Below are 13,392 nucleotides of genomic sequence, written 5' to 3' on the forward strand. Positions count from 1 at the left end.
CAGAGCCTAAATGACACTCTCAGAATCCTTAGACTACACTGTAGGTATGGATGTTGAAATCAACAGTAATCTGTTTATCATTACTATATTCATAACATCAAAACATTTAATTAAAGATGTCAAATTAAGCCTCAATATATATAATTTTAGTACTGCAACAGCGTTTAAATTCATAAGGGTGGTTCAAGACCTTGATCTCAGAAGTCTGAGTTGCACCAATAGTCTTGCTGGGTTTTAACTTGACCTCTATGCATTTGCCATGACCTCTATGAGTCTAGCCATGAGGCCAATATAAAGGATGCTTGTTATGGGGTATACAGCTTTATAGTTGCCTTTCATGGTGCTTGTGTACTACACACAAACATATTGTAAATATGTAAACATATTTATTTTAAAACATAAACATAAAACATATTTTAAAACATAAATATATACGTGAACATCAAAACATTAATAGTAATCTACCTGATATTTTTTATTTTCACTTGATATACAAAATCATTTACTGTATATTCAGCATGCCAAGAAAACTAAGGAAAGGGACATGTTCCAGTCCAGATAACATTTGTCAGCTTCCACCCTCTCCATTCTGCTAATGTATCAGAGCTGTTGTGGTAGTAATGGGCGGTCTGCTTTGGGTGCCACGGTTGCATGTCGCTGGCGTTCAGCTCCACTGGACCGAGTCATGAGAAACACCCAGATTAGAGCCCAGTGGATTGTTGAAAAGGAGATTCACAAGCGTCGGCTGCAGCCAGCTGGGAGCCTATTAAAGGCTAACACTGCTCATTTTTCAGGTCGCCGGTCTTGGCTGAACTAGCGAAGCCGTGAATAGAAGTGCGTGGCCACAAGTGTGAACTGTGTTGCTGGTCATGGGACAGGCCTCTACCTCTGCAACGACAGAGAGTGCATAAACTCGTGAAGCTCGACATTCAGTTTAGCCAAGATGCCCTCCTGTGGGATGCTGTATGTCCTGTCTGCTTTGGACTTGCAGACACATGGGCTTAACGTATATGTTCCCAAGGCAATCCATGGGGTCGAAGGACTGTTGAAGGACGGGCATTCATCTCAGCCATAAGGGGTGTATTGCTTTTTTCGTGAACTTCAAGAGTCTACTTAGGATGCAGGCTTCAGCAGACTTCAGATGCATTCCAATCACCCTAGTACTTCCCTGGAAGGAGGACTACACAAGGAATTCAGCCACTTTAAGGAAGATCACAAAGTGGAGTGAAAATATTAAGTTTGAAGGGAATTTTGAAGGGAGAATTGTATAATGGTTTAGTATGCAGGAAGTTGTCATCGATCTTTTTGTGCCTCATCAAGATCTGGTGAGTTGATCCTGCGGGCTGCCTCAATTTCAGAGAAAATAAACAGGAATATGTAAAACTTATGAGTGTTTACATATTACACTCAATTATGAGTGTGAATGCTATTAATCTTTCATATTTTGTTGACATTTTTGGTGAAAACTTTCAGTGATGTTGGACATTTGTAAAAATTTACCAAACAAGCCAGTAAACGAATTTAACTTTTATCTGGTTAGCTGATGTTAGATATCCTGAAGTAAATATTGGCTGTATCAAGCTGTTGTAAATGTCCAAAATAAGGTTCACATTACACAGACAAAATTCAGTAGTTTGATAGCCACACTAACAAACAAAGGAACTGTCTGCTTGCCCAGCTGTCAAGAGAAAAAAAGAAAGAAAAACTGCGATACACATATGGTCTTCTGCATTATGGCATCGCAGGGAAGGGATATAATCAACTGCAGTTCTCCTAGCAGTTTTTATATGCTTCTGGCTTTGCAGATTCTACATGATGAAGCTGATCACAGAGCATGAACAAGTCACTGAACATAAGCCCAAAGTCAGCGAAAAGGTCAGAAGTCCCAGAGTTAGACACCTGTGCACCTGTGTACTCAGGCTGTGGCCACACTGGACACTGGACATCAGGGACTGATGGTCACTGTCATTAGATATACATTCAAAACTACATCTCCCAGATGTCATAGGCATCAGCCGTGCATGCTAGGGCCTCCACTGAGTGACACAGACAGCAGCTCAAATGTTGTTTCTGACCTTCAGGCGCTCCGAAGGCAACCATCACTGCCTTTTTAGTTTTAATTATGTATTACGATGCTAACCCAGAGTGAGAGGCAATTTCTTTTTTTTTTCTGATGATTAACACGCTTGCTTTGTTGTGATTGAATAGATTTGATTATAATGACTTTTTGGGAGACAAGCTTGGGGACATTATCTTCTAAGCAGGGCCCGTGTGAAATCTTGACAGCTAAAGTAGAACCCATTTGATTATATGGTATAGCTTGCAGAAATCTGGTCTTTAAAATTTTTTTTTTAATATAAATTTACAGTATTGGCCCTGTGAGTTAAATTTAGTGCCTTGCGTTAACAGTTTTCTAGTCACTCTTGGACTTACGTTATACTTGCTTTCTTAAGATGGTTATTATGCTCTTTTTGGAAGAGCCAGTAGGATAAGATGTTAATTGCACAGACTGGAAGAGTGAATGAGTGATTAGCCTGGATGGGGAGGTTTCGGGATTTGTGTTCTCTTGACTGTGGATAGTGGGTAATATGGCTTCATTCGGGCCATCACAGGGAACACGTAACTTCATTTTTACATTCCTAGATGCTTTTTGGCCCCGGGGTATATGAAGTTCTGAAGATGAAACTGACTGTAGGAGCTAGGACCATGCCCACACTCTTACATGGAAGTAATCTCATTGCTCTGTGCCACAGCATGTCTCCTCAAATGAAAAGGGACATAGCCGAGCACAGTGCAAGAGACCGTGACTTTGTCCGTTTTGCAGTGCTCAATGCAGTGTGGGAAGTGATGGACATCCTTTATCAGCACAGTTCTGCTATAAAGCACAAAGCCCAAATTTGATTTCTGTGACACAGTATTGTATGAAATGTTTCCATCAGAAGAGAAAGGTTCGGTTTTAGCAATGATGACTGTTCATTAGTCTTTTTCTATTAATTCACACACTGATTACTAACACGTTAATTCTTAACCTGTTCCACTCCAAGGAACCATGGGTGATTCCAATCCCATTCTGCATTCACATAATTACTTACCTTATCTATGAGTTACCCAGTAGTTACTGAGTAGTTAATAATTATGGTTTGCTCAATAATAAAATACATTTTTTTAACTCATACATAACTGCACATTCAGTTTCGGAATCAGTTTGATTGGGTGATTATTCTGGAGTTCAACTATATCAACAGTATGAAAGACAGTTGAGTTCATATCCTGTCTGTTTGCATGCCTTATCCATCTGCATATGAAGATATTATCACCATGCCTACCAGAGACATGGACAGAATGGTAGATTAGATACAGAAAAAGAAAATGATTAATTGGAGAGAGAAAGAGACAGAGAGAAATACAGGGGTTAGGAACTCTTTCTGACTGCTTTCATTTGGCCAGGGAGTGGTCTCCCCTTGATAGGCTTTGAATTCTGCAGGCCTTGAAGTCTCAGGTGGAGAGTTGGTGCTGGGACAGCTGCCTCTGACGTGTGTGTTTGCAGAGGTGCTCTTTGATGAGGGGTAGGTTCAGCTGAGCTCATCTCCCACCTGCAGCCCCAACTCATTTTATGTCCCAGCTGCAATGCCAGGTGGTGCCAAAAAACAAACAAACAACAACAACAAAAAACATTCACAGAGGATCCTTGGATGGATGCCACACAGATAACCAGGAACCCAATGCTTTGTTGTTTGCTCACTGAATACACTGTTCAGAGTGATCAGTTTTTAGGAGTTTTCAACACTTACATTGCAAATAGAGGAAAGTAATTATCTCATTTGACATGAACCTATTACTAAATTCCTTTTTATCAAAAGAAGCAATTTCTTGGCAATTTTCTTTTCTTCAAATATGTTTTTACAGCCCTAAAATGTTTCAAATTAGCTCAGGTTCAGAAATGTCTGGTTATCATTTGTGATGTTTCAGGTATAAAGTGAAGTATGTAACAGGACTGATTATGAACAGTTAAGCATGAATGAGTTAGCTGCACATCTGCATGGCTTCGAGCCTGCATGACCTGCCTTTCTGTCGGCTTTTCCGGCCCCGTTATCCCTCCTGACTGGCTTGTTGTCCCTGAGCTGTGGCACCACTGCCCAGATGCAGGTCACGTCAGTGCATGATTGAAGAGGTGAACTCAAGAGTCATTCATCAGGACGGGTGACTGTGGGAAATCAGCAGCCTCGACTGGGCTCGTGGTTCCTGCCGGCCCGGAGCTGATGAGCAGCGGGACGCTTCGTGACCACCACGCGCTCCCCCGGCATGGTTATCTGTGGCTTCACCAACCCCTCCCACCGCGATGGGGCTACTCATGCTGGCTCAGTTCCACTATGCTAAAAAAGACTTAAGTGTCATGCTTCTATTTCATGGACCCTGTGATGAGCAAGTGTGCTTATTGTCAGCCTTTGTCCCCTCTACGTTCCCAGCGAATGCCCTTGCCCCCAAATTTAGGCGACGTTGAAAAGCTCTCTTCTCTTTCTCTCTTCCTCTCGGTAAGTGGCAGTTTGGGGCTGCCATGACGTGTGGTAATCAAGTTTGTGAGGGTAGGCTTGATTGAGAAGCAGATCTTTAGGGTGCATTTGCTGTTGTAAGCACCCACATGTGCTAGCATCTTGCTTCCCCAGCCCTCAGGGACAGAGACAAAGGACTCACCTCACTGGCAGCGCCGTACTGCTCAGATTTGCTCCTTTTATTGCTTTTTTGTGGAACAGGAAGAATGCTCACCAGGGTCTGAGGCACATTTGGTCCACCCGTTGCCTGCATGAGGATGACGATGGACATGAATGCTTTGCTGCTTGGCGCATGGCTGAAGGGCAGTGCTGTCACTCGGGAAGACTGAATTTTTGAAATGCTAAACACACAGGTTATGATTTACAGCAGGGCTTTAACAATGACAACGCAGCTTCGGAGCGTCTGCTTACCGCTGCATGTTTACCAGGACAGCATTCTCAGTCAGTATCCCTTTTAGACCGTCAAAATCCAATCTCACACTGCCCTCAAATGGCCCCCTATGGAGTCCTTGGTCAGAATGAGAGACATCAATTGAAATTATACTGTCAACTGCAAGTCGTAGCTTACCACTCATTTTTCATTCAACCTTATGAGTAAAAGTTATTATTCACATAGGAATGCCTTGGAGCAAAGTGTCTTACAGTAATGTGAGAGTCCTGTTCATTTCCCAAAGCTACTGCTAGCAAGACTTTGTCCCTGTTTCAGTTCCACACTCTCCTTGAGTGACCTTTGTGAGCTGAGCCAGGAAACCCTAATCATCACTTCTAGGTTCAACAGACTCCTTATTCACAAAAAAACAGGCCATCTCTCTATTAATTGCTTCCTTTAACATTCAGCATCCTGGTCTCTGAATGGATAAGCCCTTGGATAAGCTCGCTGAGACGTAACAGGCGTGTGGCCTGTTGAAGAGGCGGAGAAGCAGTTCCCTGAAAAGGTGCCAATGTTCAGGAAAGAACTGCACTGTGAGTGGTGTTGACAGTGCAACTATAGGGTGACTGGCTCTCCCTCAACTTGCCAAGACATTAAATGAAGGTGGAAGGTGGGATATAAAGCCTGTTGTTGATGTTGTACAGTTGTTGGTGTACAAAAGAAAAACTTGGGATTGTAGTTTATAAAAGACCCCTTGTAAGGATTTCATACACTTTGCTTTATTCAGTCATTGGTCCCATTTAGTGCTCTTCAAACCAGTTGCTTTATCCTCTGACTACAGTGAGATAGTGTTTATATGTTCTGCTTCCAGAACACAGGGATTACCCTCACCAAAATTGTTTATACTTGCTGAAATCAGCAGATGGTATCAAAGAACAATCCCTGTCCCTGACTCATCTCCAACCCCTCTCCTCCGTACCTCCCTTCCACATGCTAAGCTGAGGCCTCTAGATAAGAGATGTCACACTATCACTGTCGATTCCCAGTGGCATTGCGTGAATTTTATCAGTAATGATTTGGACGTTAAGCTTTCGGCAGCTGGACCTGTTTTCCCTTGTGTTCACTACAGGCCCACAGCATGGGCATACAGTCAGGTGCTGTATGAACAGGAACACAGCCATCTTCAGCACAGCTCTGGGGTGGCAGACACACTCAGTGACCTGTTTGGGGCAGTGCACATTGTAGAGTTTTATCCACTGGCTAGAGAGCTGTAGCAGACCTTGTATACTACCAGGTCTGTTTCATTTAGTTGCCATATGACTTCAATTAGTTCTCATATCATGACATTGGTTTGTAAATATGTGTTTACTTACAAAGAGTGGTTGAATAGTTAAAACAACAACAAAAAACTTCAGGGTGTTTGTGACCCATAACTAATCATCTATCATCAAACAGTATGCTCAATGGTGAGAACTGAGAAAATTGAAATCACTGGCAACAGCCTGGTTCAATGGTACTTAATCTATGGGGTTGCGAGGGTAGACAAATTATGGTTTTCAATTTCAAAGCACTTAGAATTTTCAAAATAAACAGCACACAAAAAACACATCGATGATAAGATTTTTGCGAATTCCATTTTCCTAAGACAATAAAATAAATGTTGTCTTTGTAAGATAAAGCAGATTAGCTGTTTGAATCGCAAAAGTCGTTAACTAGAGAATTTAGGCTTTGCTGAACGTCAATTAAACTTGAAAGTAGAACTAAAAATTTAGATAAACACCAAAATAGGACAGCAGCTAACGGCCTTCAGCGACTGTTCGCTAATTACGGTACAAAACGTTTTTTGTTTCTATTTTTTGCGCCAGTGGACAGAGTTACGAATCGACGATCTTACCTAATATCATATAAAAATATCGAAAAGGAATGCAAAAGGATGGCGGTGTTACAAGTGGGAAGGTTTTTGTCAATCTTTTTTTTTTTTTTTTAACCTGTAGAATGGAATACCCTCGCGTCCCCTTCAAATCTACTATTTCGAAATAAACATGACATGATTTATAGAAACGTCATCGTTTAAGCGGAGCAATATGTGAACCGGCCCTTGAAAATAGTAACACCAACTCCAGAGTTTTTTTTTCCGAGCAGTGGGTTGTGTTTTCGGTATAACGGGCTTGGCTTTGGTTATCGTAGCTACATAGCCAGCCTAACTAACGTTCACGGTTATAAAAAACTCACGAGCTGGAAACAATAAGAATAAAACATTGTAAATGTATGGCTACATTAGCTGATCAGCTTACTAGATTCAGTGTCTGTGGAGGAGTGGTCTGGGCTAGACATCTACTTGTCTATCTATCTATCATGTTTGTTTATGGCAAGATGTATGACTGTGCGCATACATGAAATTAAGTGTTTGATAGAGAGATATATAGCAAATATGTGATTGCCTTTTTTTGGTGTTGTTTAACACGCTTGACGGCGGGTGTGTGTGTTGCTATACTCAAACAACATGAAGGGGACTCATTGTGTTTGCCGCCACCTCACCCCGTGTTTGCTGTGGTTGGAGGCTCCCTCTGATTGGATTTATATATAGATTTGCATTAAGCGTCTCCAAAGCGACTGAGCTCTCTCTCCACCCACATGCGCAAAAGAAGCACCAGCGAGTGGCGATGACAACACGCATTCTCAACAGCAGAAAGTGCTACCTAATCTGATTACTCCCCGTGTCGCTCCTGTCGCACACTAGCCATTTTTACCCATGGGGGATTATTTATAGCCCACAGTTAGCAATCTGCCTGTTTCATCCACATTTTCCACCATAGCTGCTGCTAGTTTGTTTTTAATGTGATTTACAGTACTGTGCAAAAGTTGAGAGCACCTCCATGTATTTAACGTACAGTAAATCTTATTAGTTATTAATTTTCATTGTAGGAAATAAAAAAGCAGGAAGCATACATTAAACAGAAAATTGCACAAAGCCACTAACATTAAATCTATAGTAAAATTAAATCTACAGTATCAGTATTCCATTTTTTCACTATTTTTTGCACCTTACTGCTACTTTCACTCTTCTCTACTTTAAGACTAAAAAACACATTGGATTGCAACTATTTCCAGCCAACCAGTGGTATCACTGACTTCAGTACCCTTAAAAGAGAGCCTTCCATTCATAAAATAAATACATTAACATAACCCCCCCCCCAAAAAAAAACAAGAGAAAGAGTGATCTGAGTTTTTCTGTCATTGTATGAAAGTGAGGTTTCCAAACAGAGCATATTGCATCTTTTTCTGTACTGGAGGTAGCACACGTTCAGTTATGCTGAAAGAACAAAAAGAGGCTAATAGGTTTAAATAGATGAACAGCAGTGCGACTGATGTCGGTCACTCTTCCTCCCTCTGCTGCCAGATTGAAGATATTATCACCCGGCTCCAGGATGAGTCCGAGGGAGTTCCCATTCGAACAGTCAAGAGTTTCATGTCCAAGATTCCCAGTGTGGTCACAGGTGAGCTCGTTCCCCACGCTGTGTCTCAGCACCTGCTGCAGCCACAAAGCCCTCATAGTGTAAGTCAGACTAGTGTTAGACTCAGATTAGAATTCAATGCACTAGTTATATTAGATCTGTTAGTCCTTTGTGGTGTGGCATTGAATTCTAAAATCACATTGGCACAAATTGCCTGATATTGTGTCACCATGCGTGTGATGACTGGCTCACTGTCTTTGTTGAATACCAGGGACAGACATCGTTCAGTGGCTGATGAAAAATCTCTCCATTGATGATCCAGGTAGGTCATACTTCTGCAGTGGTGATAAGTTTCACTGCTTACCAGGGTACCACAAATCACAGAAACCAGGAAAAGTATATTGCCACTATGCTTTATGGATGGAATATGTGTTGAGATGATGAGATGGAATATCTGATGAGATGGTTGCTGTTGCAGTGGAGGCCTTACACATCGGGGGCCTGATAGCTGCTCAGGGCTACATCTTCCCCATCTCTGACCATGTGCTCACTCTGAAGGATGATGGGACATTCTACCGCTTTCAGGTGAATTACTGGGCTACTGGGAGCCAAGATAACAGGAGCAATGTATAACAAAGTAACCAGCTAAAGAGAACTGTCTGCTAATTCTTTACTCTTTGTTCTTAAGCTTTGTTTAAGGAGAATTTATGAAGTGATACTTTGTTTAGGGCCAATATTCTCTGCATCTGATTAATGCAGTTGAAAAGTGATATGGTAATGCAGAAGCATTCTTTTCTGTCTAGCTCATGTTTTGCCTGTAACTCTGAGCTTCTATTCAGGTAAAAGATGATAAACCTCCCAACTTGAGCAATTCCACCAAATATAGCTGCTAATTTTCTCCTTCAGGTTGAGTGAGGGTCGAATCAATAATGTCTTCATGATTACGAATGAGGAGGCTTGGGGCAAACTGCTATGCCAATCTTTATCCCCCTCCACACACTCTGGTATTCAGGAGAGCTCTTGTTTTACTGTCATTGTCTTTCATTGAATCTAAAATAGCCCAAGGCTTCATAAAAAAAACAACAACTCCATTTTGCCGTATTGTTTCCCATTGAATGCTGGTGCTTGCATGTTGTCATGGTAATTGTATGATTTGCTGTATCCAAAACAAGGTAAAATTTTACATGTTTAACAAAAAGCATTAGTGTGCTCCAAATTATACCTGCAGATTCTGCACTGGGAATCATGTCCAGCACTTGGAAAGCAGCAGATGTAAAAAATGTTTGAACCATTCAGAAACATTCTGGACTTTGGGTCAGTTTCACTGCATGTCACCAGTGCTAAACAAATTCTTCCCAGTTTCCTCCACACACATGTTAATTAGCCAGTGGAAATGGTGTTCTCTTTCCTCTTTGGAGAAGAGCTCGTTTATCACATTGCATGAAGGTAATGGTGTTCGTGTGGATTGGTTTCCTCTGTGCCTCTCATGATGTCTGAGTCTGGCAGGGCAGGCAGTAGTCCCTGACTTGGCTCAGTCTCTGTGCAGAATCAAATGCAGTTAGAGGAGCGATATAATCGTGGGGGCTTCGGTTCTGGAGAGGGCTGGTTTGCACAGAATAAACAGGTTTTGAAGCTATGTGATAGAACTGGAAGACCTGGTAATTGGTGGAAAAAAAGAACAAGTGATCAGTGGCCCAAAGTCACATATCCTGAAGCTCTAATAGCTTTTAATAGCTTTTATTTCATGAACATGATTCCAATCCGCAGTGCACAACTGCCTTGGTGAAGTAAGGATGCACCTCATATGAATCACCTGAATTGTGCACCACAGAATTTATTTAATGAAGATGTTTTGAAAAATCACAGTTAGCTTTCAACTGACATTCTGTATTGAATGTTGCCAGTGGTACAGCCGGTCTGCCTAATCCTAAAGATTTACTCTTCACAAAATAACTGTCAGTTCAAGTGTTGGCTCTCTATTCTGGCCCAGATCATCGAGCCTTTGTTACTGTAGCTCCAAACCTAATCCCTTGAAACAATTTAATTCTAACACTTATTTACTCAGGCAGTAATGTCTGAAGAACATCTATTGTATAATTGGTGTAAAGTCTGGGTTTGTCATTAAGTATACTGGTAAAAATAATAATATTTGAGTGTTTTGAACAGGGGATCAGTTCCTCCATATAGATGCACATGCCAATAAGAGAAATTAGATGGAAGCTCAGCAGTGTTGCTGTAAGTTGGGGCCTGAGTATGAATCTGTGTGTCTATTTAAGGAGGAAGTAATCAGCGTCTCTTTCTCTCTCTCTCTGTCTCTGTCTCTCTCTCTCTCTCTCTCTCTCTCTCTCTCTCTCTCTCTCTCTCTCTCTCTCTCTCTCTCTCTCCTTCTCAGGCTCCATACTTCTGGCCGTCTAATTGCTGGGAGCCCGAAAACACAGACTATGGTGAGAGAAGGGACCTGCTGGCTTATATTCCAGAAATATTTATTATGCCAAGTATGACCCAATATTTGGTAGTATCCAGTATGAGGTAGTATCCTGTATACTGTAGTCAGTGTAATTCAGTATTTTGTAGTATCCAGTATACTGTATCCAGTATGAGGTAGTATCCTGTATACTGTAGTCAGTGTAATTCAGTATTTTGTAGTATCCAGTATGTTGAATCCGTATGATTCAGTATTTGGTAATATCCAGTATACTGTATTCAATATGTGGTATTTTGATGTAAATGTTTTGCTAGCAACAGATTTCAGCTGAAACCAGGCTGTGTTAATTAAAACCAAAACGTTTTGTTTAAAGTCTGGTTTAAAGTGATACTGAAGAACTGCATCTTTCAGAGTTACAAAACAGCTGAATGTTGAGTGCTGCTTCTTTGCGTGTGCCCTGTGGCCTACAATAGGCTGGATGTGTTACCCTGAACTCCCAAGCAGTGGCTGCTCTCTAACCTGGCCAGCCACCGGGCAGCTGTTCCCCGATGGCCAGTGATGATTCACTGATCTCTGAGTCACCACAGGCTGTAAATCACCATAACCAAAATGGTGGATAATCAGGGAGATACTAAACCCATTCAGAGGCTTACTCTTGCTTTGTGGGTAGGTGGGTGGGTGGGTGTGGGTGGATGTGTGTGGGTGTGTCTGTGACTACATGTGTAACAGGGAGGCAATTTATTCAAGTCAGTAGATAAGCTTTCGCCTCCTGATGTTCTCTCTCCCTGTCTCACGTTCTCTTCCGCTCCTTCATCATGCCTCACAGCCATCTATCTGTGCAAGCGGACCATGCAGAACAAGACCCGGCTGGAGCTGGCTGACTATGAGGCGGTGAGTGACTGCAAACCAAAGCTAAATGTCCACAGTCCCCAGAGAAGGAGAATATGGCAGGCTAATTTTGCCAATAGCGCGGCTACAGGGTCATGTAAACATTGCTCTAGTCGATCAGCTATGGGGATGAGATTTAAAAAGTGACTGCTCATTACCAAGAAGGCTGGCAGATTCAATTTTGGCTTTTGACTTTTTGACTGACACTCTTTAAAATGAATTTGTGTCACTCCTTTACATTCTATACTTAAATCACACACACCCTTTATTCCATTCTTCTACTTCCTGTCATTAATGCTTTCTCAGGAGAACCTCGCGAGGTTGCAGCGAGCCTTTGCTAGGAAATGGGAGTTCATCTTCATGCAGGCTGAGGCACAGGTCAAGTAAGTGCTGTCGTCAGGGAAACCATGCGAGCGCACCAGGGCTATCACTCATACCTGTTGGCTTTCCCATTGAGAACAAGCCTAACCGTCAAAACCATACACGCATGCACAATGAGCGTGCGGCAGATGCACTCGTACTCACACCCTTCACAAATACGGCGTCTGCACACACAGGGCTTTTGTGTACACTGTGCGGCTATGCGGGTGATTTGGTAGCAGCCGTGTGCTGAGTATATTGACATTTCACCTGTGGTTTATTTAGCTCTGAGATATCCTTCAGCGGTATCAGTCCCTCTCTGTGCATACGCTGGTTCAACAGCCTCATCTGATGGCCAAAGGCTGCAAATGCACGTTGTCCCCGGCTGTCCTGAGCCATCCATCTCTGACATCACGCCAACGGTTGCCCCTCCCCCAATATTGTTTATTCTCCAGCTTTTTGCGGAGAAAACATCTTAGAGCACGTAGCCTACCGTGAGGAGTGGGAGCCAGACAGCGATGAATGGAGCACACCCCGGGGACTGAAACAGGATGAGAGCAGGGAAGAGACTGTGACAGTACCGCAAATGTCAGTTACATAAGAGCGAAGTGGCAGCAATGGAAATGAATTCTCTGCGCTCCCGGGTCTGTAGTTTAGACCGGGACGGGCAGCCGTGGCCTTTCTATTATAGGGTTTCTGTGTGTTGATTTTGTTGGTGTGTTCAACTTTGTCACTGCTGTTGTTAGTGGGTGGTGTTCATACTGTACATTTCTACTCTAATCATTTAGGATTGACAGGAAAAAAGACAAGACAGAGAGAAAGATCCTCGACAGCCAGGAGCGTGCCTTCTGGGATGTCCACCGACCAGTGGTGTGTGTAGATATGGATTTCCAAATAGACAGACCTTATATTAGCAGCTAGTCTTTACCATTCAGTTATGCTGGGACCAAGTCGGACAGAAATAATCCTCTTACATCTGTATATAATGAATGAAAAGTTTGATGGAGGCTAGAAACTTTAATGACTATGGATCCACTGGGAAAGATTAGTGAGAAATTAATGACTGACTATGTGACCCACAGCCAGGCTGTGTCAACACCACAGAAATGGACATCAGGAAGTGTCGGCGCATGAAAAATCCCCAAAGGGTCAAGAAGGTGTGTGTGTGTGTGTATGTGCATGTACGTGCGTGTGTGTGTGTGTGTGTGTGTGTGTGTATGAATGAGATAGAGACAATGCAAGTGTGTGAGAGAACGAGCAAAAGAAGTGAGAGAGAAAACCGTAAAGGTGGTGGTGGTGTGTGTGAATTTGGAAGATGGCTTGCATGGCGTGTGAGTGCAGCAC

At 42.5% G+C, this 13,392-nt stretch overlaps 1 protein-coding gene across 6 annotated transcripts in view; it reads left to right on the forward strand.

The window, feature by feature from the left end:
* The window catches only part of rgs6 (regulator of G protein signaling 6), a 55,574-nt gene that overhangs the window by 31,565 nt on the left and 10,617 nt on the right, over nucleotides 1–13,392 (forward strand). For 3 of the 6 annotated variants that reach the window (XR_014124693.1, XM_026998592.3, XM_081718439.1), the window contains 8 exons: nucleotides 8,321–8,417; nucleotides 8,647–8,697; nucleotides 8,854–8,960; nucleotides 10,768–10,819; nucleotides 11,627–11,691; nucleotides 11,995–12,071; nucleotides 12,837–12,918; nucleotides 13,131–13,205. Coding sequence is in view for 5 of the 6 variants with exons in the window: in XM_026998592.3 (XP_026854393.2) it covers nucleotides 8,321–8,417; nucleotides 8,647–8,697; nucleotides 8,854–8,960; nucleotides 10,768–10,819; nucleotides 11,627–11,691; nucleotides 11,995–12,071; nucleotides 12,837–12,918; nucleotides 13,131–13,205 (606 nt within the window). In the remaining variant the exon portion in view is untranslated. Of the gene's footprint in view, nucleotides 1–736; nucleotides 1,326–8,320; nucleotides 8,418–8,646; nucleotides 8,698–8,853; nucleotides 8,961–10,767; nucleotides 10,820–11,626; nucleotides 11,692–11,994; nucleotides 12,072–12,836; nucleotides 12,919–13,130; nucleotides 13,206–13,392 lie in introns of those variants that run through there. The other 3 variants (XM_081718440.1, XM_081718442.1, XM_081718441.1) reach the window with 3 other exon arrangements.

The sequence above is a fragment of the Electrophorus electricus genome, chromosome 7, assembly GCF_041902795.1.
Source record: "Electrophorus electricus isolate QZ-2024a chromosome 7, ASM4190279v1, whole genome shotgun sequence".
NCBI lineage: Eukaryota > Metazoa > Chordata > Actinopteri > Gymnotiformes > Gymnotidae > Electrophorus > Electrophorus electricus.